Source organism: Taudactylus pleione, unplaced genomic scaffold (assembly GCF_031769625.1).
Source record: "Taudactylus pleione unplaced genomic scaffold, aTauple2 ptg000278l, whole genome shotgun sequence".
In the NCBI taxonomy this organism is placed as follows: Eukaryota; Metazoa; Chordata; class Amphibia; order Anura; family Myobatrachidae; genus Taudactylus; species Taudactylus pleione.
In genome coordinates this window covers 2,445,608-2,457,641 of record NW_028284680.1, presented here as the reverse complement: position 1 = coordinate 2,457,641, position 12,034 = coordinate 2,445,608, and the positions used below count along the sequence as shown (strand labels likewise).

The 12,034-nt window shown below is 52.4% G+C and overlaps 1 protein-coding gene across 2 annotated transcripts in view; it reads left to right on the top strand.

Annotated features, from left to right (window-relative positions):
- Positions 1-11,375, top strand: part of LOC148513479 (ATP-dependent RNA helicase DDX25-like) — a 116,388-nt gene extending 105,013 nt beyond the window's left edge. For both annotated transcript variants that reach the window (XM_088481761.1, XM_088481762.1), the window contains one exon: positions 9,130-11,375. In XM_088481761.1, coding sequence (XP_088337887.1) covers positions 9,130-9,191 — 62 coding nt within the window. In that variant the 3' untranslated portion in view covers positions 9,192-11,375. The remainder of the gene's footprint in view (positions 1-9,129) is intronic.
- Positions 11,376-12,034: the final 659 nt, after the last annotated feature.

The window sequence follows — 12,034 nt, the reverse complement described above, 5'->3', positions numbered from 1 at the left end:
CGATCCCCATTTAGACAGTGCACGGATTTACTGACACCCACAGGCGGATATCCTTAAAACAAATGGCTACAAATCTTTCTTCTTCGGGGTCCATAGGCTCCACAGGGAGACCTTGGGTTTAGGTGATGGCAAGGACATCCGGGCGCCACGCAGTTAATTTCTACTTCAGGGTCCACAGGGTGACCTTGGGGTATAGCTGGATCCTCGGGCACCACGGAGTTAAAGCTTTTAGCTGCTCCCAGGATGCACTTGGGTCCATCCTCCCCTATACCCAGCCCCCGAGCCACAGGCACCTCAGTTTGAGATGGTGCCCGGCCGGAGTCGGGTCACCCTGCAGCCCCCTAAAGCTTTTTTAACTTAGTTAAAAAAAATTTTTTTTTAACTATAGTTTTTTTTCTCCAGAGCGGCAGCGATGGGCTGTCTGTACAGACGCCCACACTGCCGCTCCTTCTCCCTGCTGGCGCCGCGACGCCAGCACTGAACTGGGGAAGCCAGAGTCTGTATTAGCCGGACTCTGGTTTCCCCCGGGACTGCTGCCGGGGAGATCAAGGTAAGCCGCGCACGGCTGATTAGCGGCGGTGCGCGGGTTCCTTTTAAATGCAGTCCCATGCCCCCGGTCTAGGGGACAGACCGGGGGCGCTAGCGGTGGCGGCGGGCTCCCCCTCCATTGGAGGTATACCCCGCCAGACCACTAGACCACCAGGGTGAATAACGCGGCAAGTGGGATACCGGCAACCCGGGGGTAAATATGCTAGCCAGGGGAGGAAGCTTTCCCTGTCTAGCGGCTCCTCCCCTCAGCTCAGCGCGCCTTTCAGCCCGTAGTCTGGCGTCACTGAGCTGCAGATTCCTCGGCCACTCCTCCTCTGAGGTCTCCAGCAGCCATTTTCTCCAGTGGCAGCGCAGATACTCTCAGGGAGCACGCGGACCGGTCCCCCTGTGTACCTCTCCCCCGACAAGGACAGTGTACACAGCACTATAGCCCTCCCAGACACTGAATCTGGGCTGGTTGATTGTAGTGGAAAGGTGCAGTGAGTATATCTTCCTGCATGGTATGTGACTTTTGCTAGTGCTGCCTGTCTGTGCTAATTTCTACTTACTGTCAGCCTATACCTATCCCTTTCCTTCTCCTACAAGCCCTACAGGTGTGCGGGGGAAGGGTGTTTCTACTGACCTCACTTATATAGATCACGTATTTGTGAGGTCCATCACATACAGTGTTGTGCTACACAGGGCCATATTGTGGGCTGTTGTCCAGCACACTGGTGAGTGCGCACGTTTTCTTCCTATGTCATAACTGTATATTTAATTATATAGTCAGTCATGTCTGAGGAGGAGATTGAGCACTCCGTGGCTCCGGTATTGTTCTCCTGCAGGCGTTGTTCTGCAGGAGTGGATAGGGAGGATTTGTCACAGGACGGCCTGTGCGGACGGTGCCAGGCGGTCCCTGGTACGTCTAAACCTCCTATGTCGCAGGAGCCACCATGGGCGATGTTTTCCCAGGTGCTGGTGTCCATCGCGGACCGTCTGTCGGTCCCGACTGCCGTCCCTACTAGGGCGTTGCCCCAGCCTACCATCCCCCATTCCCCGGGTGTCCCACAATTATTGCAGACTCCCCCGGGGTCTCAGCCTGTTGGTCCCTATGCGGGGTTGCCAATGTATATACAGTCCACCCCTGTGGCGCAGCAGGCTGTGGTGCCGTTTCAGGCTCCTGTGGCAGCTCCTCCACCCTGGGTGGATGCGCTTTCCCACACTGTCCAAGATTCGGCGGCAGCATCTTCGGCTTTTCAGTCGATGTTGCGCAGTGACATGCCCTCCAAGGCGTCTAAACGAACAGTTATGGCACAGGCTGCGCATTTTTCGGACTCTGAGGGGTCCTCGGATGATGACGAGGTGCAGGATGACTCAGCCTCAGATGCCTCAGTCCAGGAGGTAGACACTAAGTCTTCCATCAATGTGTGGGCTCTGGTTAGGGCGGTGCGGGCCATTCTTCTGATTGAAGATGAGGCACCTGCTCCCAAGTCGAGGTATCCCAGTTTAAAGAAAATTAAGGTTACTTCTGCAGCGTTCCCCTTGTCTGATCAGTTGCCGGATCACATGGCGGTGGCCTGGAAGACGCCCAGTAAGCGATTCCTGCCACAGAAGCGGTTGGCGTCCAATTATCCGGAGGCGCATTGTAATAAATGGGAGACTCCGCCTGCGGTTGATTCCCATGTAACACGCCTCATCAGGAGTGCTACTTTGCTTTGCCATTGCCGTCTATATCCTCGCTGAAGGATCCTACGGACAGGAAGGTGGAGACTTGTCTGAAGTCTATTTATTCTCTCTCAGGGGCTGTAGCCCGGCCGTCCATGGCCATCTCCTGGATGGCCAAGGCCATTGAGGGTTGGGCCAACGCCTTGGAAGATACGTTTACGGATGATGCTCCGGATGTCTAGAGGACGTTGTTAGGACAGATGAGAGATGCCGCTTCCTACATTGGAGAAGCATCTTTGGATGCTAGCCTGCTGACCTCTAGGGTTTCGGCGGCAGCAGTGTCTGCTCGCAGATCCTTGTGGTTGAGGTCTTGGAGAGCAGACGCTGATTCAAAGAAAGGCTTGGAGGCCTTACCTTTTAATGGAGAGTTACTATTTGATCCGGACCTGGACAAAATAGTAGATAAACGGGCAAAGTCCAAGTCAGCCTTCCTCCCTTCAGCTACGACACATGCTAAGGTCCTGAGCTCGGCCTTTCGCTCCTTTCGGGTTCAGGGCAAGGCAAAGGGTCAGTCCTTCCCGAGGCAGTCCGCAACCAAGACCGCCTCAAAGCCAAAGAAGCAAGCCTGGAGTGCTAGGCGCCCTTCTTCCAAGCAAGAAGATAAGCCTTCTGCATGATGGGATGGGCCTCCCTCTGGGGGACCCCAGAGTGGGAGGCTGACTTCTTCAATTCACCCAGTGCTGGCACAATACCACCACGGATGCCTGGGTGCGAGAAGTGGTCTCCCAGGGGTACGCCCTGTCTTTTCGGCACAGGCCGTCTCACCAGTTTTTTTGCACGAGTCCTTCTCAGGACAAAACCAAGGCCTTGCAGGTTCAGGAAGCCTTGCTGACGGCGGGGGTCATTATACCCGTACCACAATCTCAACGTGGGATGGGGTATTACTCTACGCTGTTTCTGGTGCAGAAACCCAATGGCTCTCATCGCCCCATCCTCAATTTGAAGTCCCTGAACAGATTTCTCAGGGTTCCCAAATTCAGGATGGAAACTTTGCGTTCCATCATTCTGGCGATGGAACCGGGGGATTATATGGTCTCCCTGGATATCCAGGACGCCTACCTCCATGTGCCTATAGCAACATCGCACCAACGGTTTCTGCGGTTTGCTATTCTCCACAACCACTATCAATTCAGGGCTCTACCCTTTGGCCTCTCCACGGCACCAAGGGTATTTACCAAGGTGATGGCGGTCATGGCGGCTCACCTTCGGAGCCAGGGGATACGGTTGCTACCGTATCTAGATGACCTCCTCTTGCTGGCAAGCTCCCCGGAGGTACTGATCCAGCATCTCCACCTGACGGTCGCTTGTCTACAGGCGCACGGGTGGTTGATCAACTGGAAGAAGTCCTCTCTCATCCCATCACAGCGGATGGTTCATTTGGGGGCCCTTCTGGACTCTCGTCAGCAACGGATTTTTCTGACTCCAGAGAAGGTCTCCTCCTTACAGCTGCGGATTCACAGTTGTCTGAGCAGGGGCAGAGTGTCGGTGCACTCAGCGATGAGAGTTTTGGGGTCCATGGTGTCGGCATTCGACATGGTGGAGTTTGCCCAGTTCCATTCCAGGCCCCTGCAGAGGCTGATTCTTTCGGAATGGAACGAATTGCCACACAGGATCCGCTCTCAGATGCTGGTGTTGTCCTCGGAGGTGCGTCTGTCCCTGGCCTGGTGGCTACAGACGGCTCATCTCCTCGAGGGGCGCCCCTTTTGGATCCCGGAATGGGTTCTGCTCACGACAGATGCCAGTCTCCGGGGTTGGGGGGCGGTGACAGGCTCCTTGTCACTTCAGGGTCGTTGGTCGGCGGAGGAAGCGATTCTTCCCATCAACATCCTGAAACTGCGGGCAGTGTACAGAGCCCTGCAGTCGTCCGGCACCGCTCTTCACGGAAGGGCCGTTCAGGTGCAGTCAGACAACGCCACCACGGTGGCGTACATCAATCACCAGGGAGAAACTCGCATTCGAGCTGCGATGTCGGAGGTGTCCCGCGTCCTGGCTTGGGCGGAGCGCTATCTTCCAGCTCTCTCGGCAGTCTTCATCCCGGGAGTCCTCAATTAGGAGGCAGACTTCCCAATTCTCAGCCGTTACGACGTGCATCCCGGGGAATGGTCGCTTCATCCAGAGGTATTCCAACTACTCGTGGACAAGTGGGGGCTGCCAGAGCTGGACCTGATGGCGTCCCGTCACAATCACAAGCTGCCCGTGTACGGGTCAAGGACAAGGGACGCAGGCGCAAGTCTGATAGACGCGCTGTCGGTGAAATGGCTGTTTCGCCTGGCTTACTTGTTTCCTCCGATATCTCTGCTGCCTCGGGTCCTGCGCAAGTTCAAGCAGGACTGAGGCACACTGATCCTGGTGGCCCCAGCGTGGCCCAGAAGGCCGTGGTACTCCGATCTGCGGAGCCTGTCCATCGATGCTCCGTACCTCCTACCTCAACGACGGGACCTGTTGTCTCAGGGGCCCTGTCTTCACCCGGATCTGGGTCGACTATCTTTGACGGCGTGGCTCTTGAGACAGCCGTCCTGAGGTCTCGGGGCTTTTCTAGCTCCGTTATTACCACCATGCTGAGGGCGCGCAAGCCTGCTTCCGCGAGGATCTACCACAGAGTGTGGCACACTTACTTTCAGTGGTGCGAGGCCAGAAGATATGATCCCCAGGTGTTCCGGGTTTCGCGTATTCTGGCTTTCCTTCAGTCGGGTTTCGACTTGGGATTACGTCTTTCCTCACTGAAGGTGCACGTGTCTGCTCTGTCGGTGTGGTTCCAGCGCAGGATTGCTGCTATGCCGGACATACACACCTTTTTCCAGGGCGTTTTAAGAATCCAGCCTCCTTTTGTGCCACCTGTGGCCCCGTGGGATTTGGCGGTGGTTCTTCTGGCCTTACAGGGTCCTCCTTTTGAGCCCTTGGAGTCAGTGGAGCTCAAGTGGCTCACTTTTAAGACTGTTTTCCTCTTGGCTATTGCTTCTGCCAGGAGGGTTTCAGATTTGGGGGCGCTTTCCTGTCGTTCCCCTTTTCTGGTTTTTCATCAGGACAGAGCGGTGCTTCGCACTCGTCCTAATTTCCTGCCTAAAGTGGTTTCCAGGTTCCACATTAATCAGGAAATTGTTGTTCCAGCCTTTCAGTCGCCTGATCTTTCGGCTAGGGAGGCTTCTTTAGACGTCCGTGCACTCCAGGTTTATGTGGACAGGACTAGTTCTGTGAGGAGGTCTGATTCATTGTTTGTCCTCTTTGGTTTTCACAAGAGGGGTTGGCCTGCCAACAAACAGACTCTAGCCCGTTGGCTTCGTTCTGTTATTATTGAGGCTTATATGCAGGAGGGTTTACCTGTTCCAGCCTCAGTTAAGGCTCATTCCACTCGGTCTGTGGGCCCTTCTTGGGCTGCTAGCCGTGGCGCCTCTGCTGTTCAGCTGTGTAAGGCGGCCACCTGGTCTTCCATTCAGACCTTTTTGAGGTTCTATGCGTTTGACACCTTTGCCTCTCAGGATGCATCCTTTGGGCGCCGGGTTCTCCTATCAGCACAGGAGCGTCCCTGCCCTTAGTTGGACTGTTTTGGGACATCCCCAAGGTCACCCTGTGGACCCCTATGGACCCTGAAGTAGAAAACAAGAGATATGGTAAGAACTTACCTTTGTTATCTCTGTTTCTACGAAGTCCACAGGGCACCCGCCCTGACGCACCTGGCTTCATGTGGGCTCTGTGACTGGTCACTGGTTTTCCGTCTCCCATTTCTGTGAGTATGGTTCTTGTGTGTTCCAGTCTTCCTTCTCTCTGTTTCGTCTCCTCCTCCAGCCTGGGCTGCTTACCAACTGAGGTGCCTGTGGCTCGGGGGCGGGGTATAGAGGAGGATGGACCCAAGTGCATCCTGGGAGCAGCTGAAAGCTTTAACTCCGTGGTGCCCGAGGATCCAGGATCCAGTAATACCCCAAGGTCACCCTGTGGACCCTATGGACTTCGTAGAAACAGAGATGATAAAGGTAAGTTCTTACCATATCTCTTGTTTTATCATCTTTGTTTCTACGAAGTCCATAGGGTCCACAGGGCGCCCGCCCTGACGCACCTGGCTTCATATGGGCTGTGTGACTGGTCACCGGTTTTCCGTCTCCCATTTCTGTGAGTATCGTTTCTTGTGTGTTCCAGTCTTCCTTCTCTCTGTTTAGTCTCCTCCTCCGGCCTTAGCTGCTTACCAACTGAGGTGCCTGTGGCTGGGGGCGGGGTATAGAGGAGGACGGACCCAAGTGCATCCTGGGAGCAGCAAAGCTTTAACTGCGTGGTGCCCGTGGATCCAGATCCAGCTATACCCCAAGGTCAACCCTGTGGACCCTATGGACTTTGTAGAAACAGAGATAACAAAGGTAAGTTCTTACCATATCTCTTGTTTTCCAGTTTCGCTGCCGTTTGGTTTCCAGACTCAACCACAAACGGTCAAGTTACGGGTCCAGGATAAGCGATGCCGGGACACTCCTGGTTGACGCTCTGTCAGTACAGTGGACCTTCCAGTTTGCTTACCTGTTTCCTCCAGTCTCCCTTCTTCCTTGCGTCATTGGAAGGTTCAAGCAAGAGGGAGGAATGCTCCTGCTGGTGGCTCCAGCGTGGCCCTGAATACATTGGTATTCAGATCTTCGGAGTATCTCCATCGACACTCCGTTGCTGTTGCCTCAACGTCCGGTCCTGTTGTCTCAGGGTCCTTGCCTTTACCCGGACCTGGGTCGTCTGTCTTTGCCGGCGTGGCTCTTGAGACTTCCCTCTTAAGGTCCAAAGGTTTTTTACCATATCTCTCATTATTTTGGTGGGAACCCTAGTAATCTCTCAGGAAGGGGGGCTGGCATTTTATATATGCTTACATTGGTTGTTCCATAGAGGACATACGCTAATTCATAGCATCAGACTTGGATATAATGGAAAGGAGAAAATGCAGGTTACATGAATACACCAATGCAAAATGTTATAAAATTAAATATTAAAAACATATTGTAAAGCAAAAGCTACTCCATATGTCATTCCCAGCTAGTCGCGTGCGTCATTCCCAGCTAGTCGCGTGCGTCATTCCCAGCTAGTCGCGTGCGTCATTCCCAGCTAGTCGCGTGCGTCATTCCCAGCTCGTCGCGTGCGTCATTCCCAGCTAGTAGCGTGCGTCATTCCCAGCTAGTCGAAACCCGTTCCCAGCTAGTTGCCCCCCGTTCCCAGCTAGTTGTGTGCCATTCCCAAATTAATTTCACCCTTCACATGATTAAATTTGATTTCCATGATTGAGGTTCCCATAAACTCGTGACGACCAGTTCCCACTCCCCTTATGTCCCCATCCCGTCCCCACCTGCCCTACACCTACAGACTTACTCCCCATGTGCCCTACACCTACAGACTTACTCCCCACCTGCCCTACACCTACAGACTTACTCCCCACCTGCCCAACACCTACAGACTTATGGTGCGTACACACTCGTTATCGTTCAGTCGTCCACTTTATCGTCCATTTTTAACACCAAAAAGATGAACGATGACGACGACGCGCGTTCCCGCGGGTTGTTCGTCATCATCGATCATCGGGCTGACATGCAGGCCAACCTGACGATCTCGTCAGGTTGCTGCATGTCAGAGAATGGGGGATAGAGCCCGGCGCTGAACGATATCGTTAATGATATCGTTCAGCGGCTGTGCTCAATGTCATGAACGACATTGAGCACAGCCTGCCGGGGACAACACTACACGATATCGCTCAGGGAGCATATCGTGTAGTGTGTACCCACCATTACTCCCCACCTGCCCTACACCTACAGACTTACTCCCCACGTGCCCTACACCTACAGACTTACTCCCCACCTGCCCTACACCTACAGACTTACTCCCAACCTGCCCTACACCTACAGACTTACTCCCCACGTGCCCTACACCTACAGACTTACTCCCCACCTGCCCTACACCTACAGACTTACTCCCAACGTGCCCTACACCTACAGACTTACTCCCCACGTGCCCTACACCTACAGACTTACTCCCCACCTGCCCTACACCTACAGACTTACTCCCCACCTGCCCTACACTTACAGACTTACTCCCCACCTGCCCTACACCTGCGGACTTACTCCCCACCTGCCCTACACCTGCGGACTTACTCCCCACCTGCCCTACACCTGCGGACTTACTCCCCACCTGCCCTACACCTGCGGACTTACTCCCCACCTGCCCTACACCTGCGGACTTACTCCCCACCTGCCCTACACCTGCGGACTTACTCCCCACCTGCCCTACACCTGCGGACTTACTCCCCACCTGCCCTACACCTGCGGACTTACTCCCCACCTGCCCTACACCTGCGGACTTACTCCCCACCTGCCCTACACCTGCGGACTTACTCCCCACCTGCCCTACACCTGCGGACTTACTCCCCACCTGCCCTACACCTGCGGACTTACTCCCCACCTGCCCTACACCTGCGGACTTACTCCCCACCTGCCCTACACCTGCGGACTTACTCCCCACCTGCCCTACACCTGCGGACTTACTCCCCACCTGCCCTACACCTGCGGACTTACTCCCCACCTGCCCTACACCTACAGATTTAAAGAGTAACTTTTGTTTTTATCCTGATTCGTACATTGATTGCTAGGATTTTTCTGCGCCATTCCTTCCTAATCATGTGATTACCTGCTGTACTTGTTATTCTGACTGTCCCCCCCAGGCTCGTTACCCATGTACCTTCAATAAAAAGTTATGAAAGAAAATCAGAAGATGTAACCATGCATCACTGACACAGACTGCCGACACGGGCTGGCAACACGGATTGCCGACGGGCTGCCAGCTAGTGTGCCAAGCCCCGTGCAGGTGTGTATTGCTAACATTAGGTGCTTTATAGCAAAGTAAAGTCACTTTTTTTTTTCTTATCAGACACAAGAATCAAGAAACTGAACACAGCCGACATGGACGAGATGGAGAAGTTGTGTCACTAAGGGAAATAATGTCTGTATGATTCTTTATATGTTCTGTTCATGTTGTAAGTAAAAGCAGCACTGTGAGGCTGCCACAGTATGTACTTCCCATGTACACATTGTATGTAATATGTACTTACCATGTACACGTAGTATGTAATATGTACTTACCAGGTACATGTTGTATTTAATTATTATGTACATGTTGTATGTAATATGCACTTACCATGTACACATTGCTCACAGATTGTTTTGTTACATTTAAACGGTTTCTGTTCTCACAAAGGATATGTTACTTTTCTACATACATCACAGATGTCACCCCCTCCTGTAATCCCTGCCTCTACCGTCGCCCCAACCTATAATCCCTGCCTCTACCGTCACCCCAACCTATAAACCCTGCCTATACCGTCACCCCAACCTATAAACCCAGCCTATACCGTCACCCCAACCTATAAACCCAGCCTCTACCGTCGCCCCAACCTATAATCCCTGCCTCTACCGTCACCCCAACCTATAAACCCTGCCTATACCGTCACCCCAACCTATAAACCCAGCCTATATCGTCACCCCCTCCTATAATCCCAGCCTCTACCGTCACCCCAACCTATAATCCCTGCCTCTACCGTCACCCCAACCTATAATCCCAGCCTCTACCGTCACCCCAACCTATAAACCCTGCCTATACCGTCACCCCAACCTATAATCCCTGCCTATACCGTCATCCCAACCTATAATCCCAGCCTCTACCGTCACCCCAACCTATAAACCCTGCCTATACCGTCACCCCAACCTATAATCCCTGCCTATACCGTCACCCCAATCTATAATCCCTGCCTATACTGTCACCCCAACCTATAAACCCTGCCTATACCGTCACCCCAACCTATAATCCCTGCCTATACCGTCACCCCAACCTATAATCCCTGCCTATACCGTCACCCCAATCTATAATCCCTGCCTATACCGTCACCCCAATCTATAAACCCAGCCTATACTGTCACCCCCTCCTATAATCCCAGCCTATACCGTCACCCCAACCTATAAATCCTGCCTATACCGTCACCCCCTCCTATAATCCCAGCCTATACCGTCACCCCAACCTATAAACCCTGCCTATACTGTCACCCCCTCCTATAATCCCTGCCTATACCGTCACCCCCTCCTATAATCCCTGCCTATACCGTCACCCCATCCTATAATCCCAGCCTATACCGTCACCCCAACCTATAATCCCTGCCTATACAGTCACCCCATCCTATAATCCCTGCCTATACCGTCACCCCAGCCTATAGCCTAACATCACCCAAGCCTATATCACCCCAGCCTATACAGTCACCCCAGTTTATACCGTCACCCCAGACTATAATCCCTGCCTATACCGTCACCCCAGCCTATAATCCCTGCCTATACCGTCACCCCAACCTATAATCCCTGCCTATACCGTCACCCCATCCTATAATCCCAGCCTATACCGTCACCCCATCCCATAATCCCTGCCTATACTGTCACCCCATTTGATACATTCACTCCAATTTATATTGTCACCCCAGCCTATAACTAAATGTTATATCACTTTAGCCTATACAGTTGCCCCAGATTATATAGTCACCCCAGTTTATAACATCACCCAAGCCTATACCACCCCAGTTTATAACATCACACAAGCCTATATCATCACCCCAGTTTATATCATCACCCAAGCCTATATCATCACCCCAGTTTATATCATCACCCAAGCCTATATCATCACCCCAGTTTATAACATCACCCAAGCCTATATCACCCCAGTTTATAACATCACACAAGCCTATATCATCACCCCAGTTTATAACATCACACAAGTCTATATCATCACCCCAGTTTATAACATCACACAAGCCTATATCATCACCCCAGTTTATAACATCACACAAGCCTATATCATCACCCCAGTTTATAACATCACACAAGCCTATATCACCCGTTTATAACATCACACAAGCCTATAGCATCACCCCAGCCTATACAGTCCCCCCAGTTTATACCATCACCCCAGCCTATAGTCACCCCAGCCTATACAGTCACCCCAGTTTATACCATCACCCCAGCCTATTCAGTCACCCCAGCCTATACGGTCCCCCCAGCCTATTCAGTCACCCCAGTTTATAGTAGGGATGTGCAGGCTCGGATAGGTTCGAGTTTGCACGTGGAGTTCGGATTTTTCCCTCCAAAAAAACGGAACTCAGAACGAGGCAAAACGTCATCTTACATGGACGAACATCATCATTCCTGGTCTTTTGTCCAGGAATGATGATGTTCGTCCATGTAAGATGACGTTTTGCCTCGTTCTGAGTTCCGTTTTTTTGGAGGGAAAAATCCGAACTCCACGTGCAAACTCGAACCTATCCGAGCCTGCACATCCCTAGTTTATAGCATCACCCCAGCCTATACGGCGCCCCCAGCCTGTGTTGTGTATACATTACAGCCGCACTCCCTGTTAGTTGGGGAAATCATTGTCCATCTTAGTCCGTGTCCCCACGCCCCCTGCACATCTCACAGCCTGGGCTGCACTCTAGAATACGGCTGCATGGCGCTGCCCCCTGACTCGTTGGGGTTCGGGTAGAGGGGGGTCGGGACACTATCAGGGAATTCAGTTTTAGCTGCTTTTATTATGTTTTTTTTTTTAAACCATATCTTCTAATTTCACCTTTTGAAAATGTTTAAGCGACTCTCAGCTGCACGTTTGTGGCGTCATTATGTTCCGCACGTTATTGCCGGTGTGTACAGTAATCATTTATTCACAAATGAGGAAAGTGAAAAGTTATTTTTTTTATTGGTAATTTTGTGTTATTAAATTGTAAATCCGCTTGTTCCATAGACAC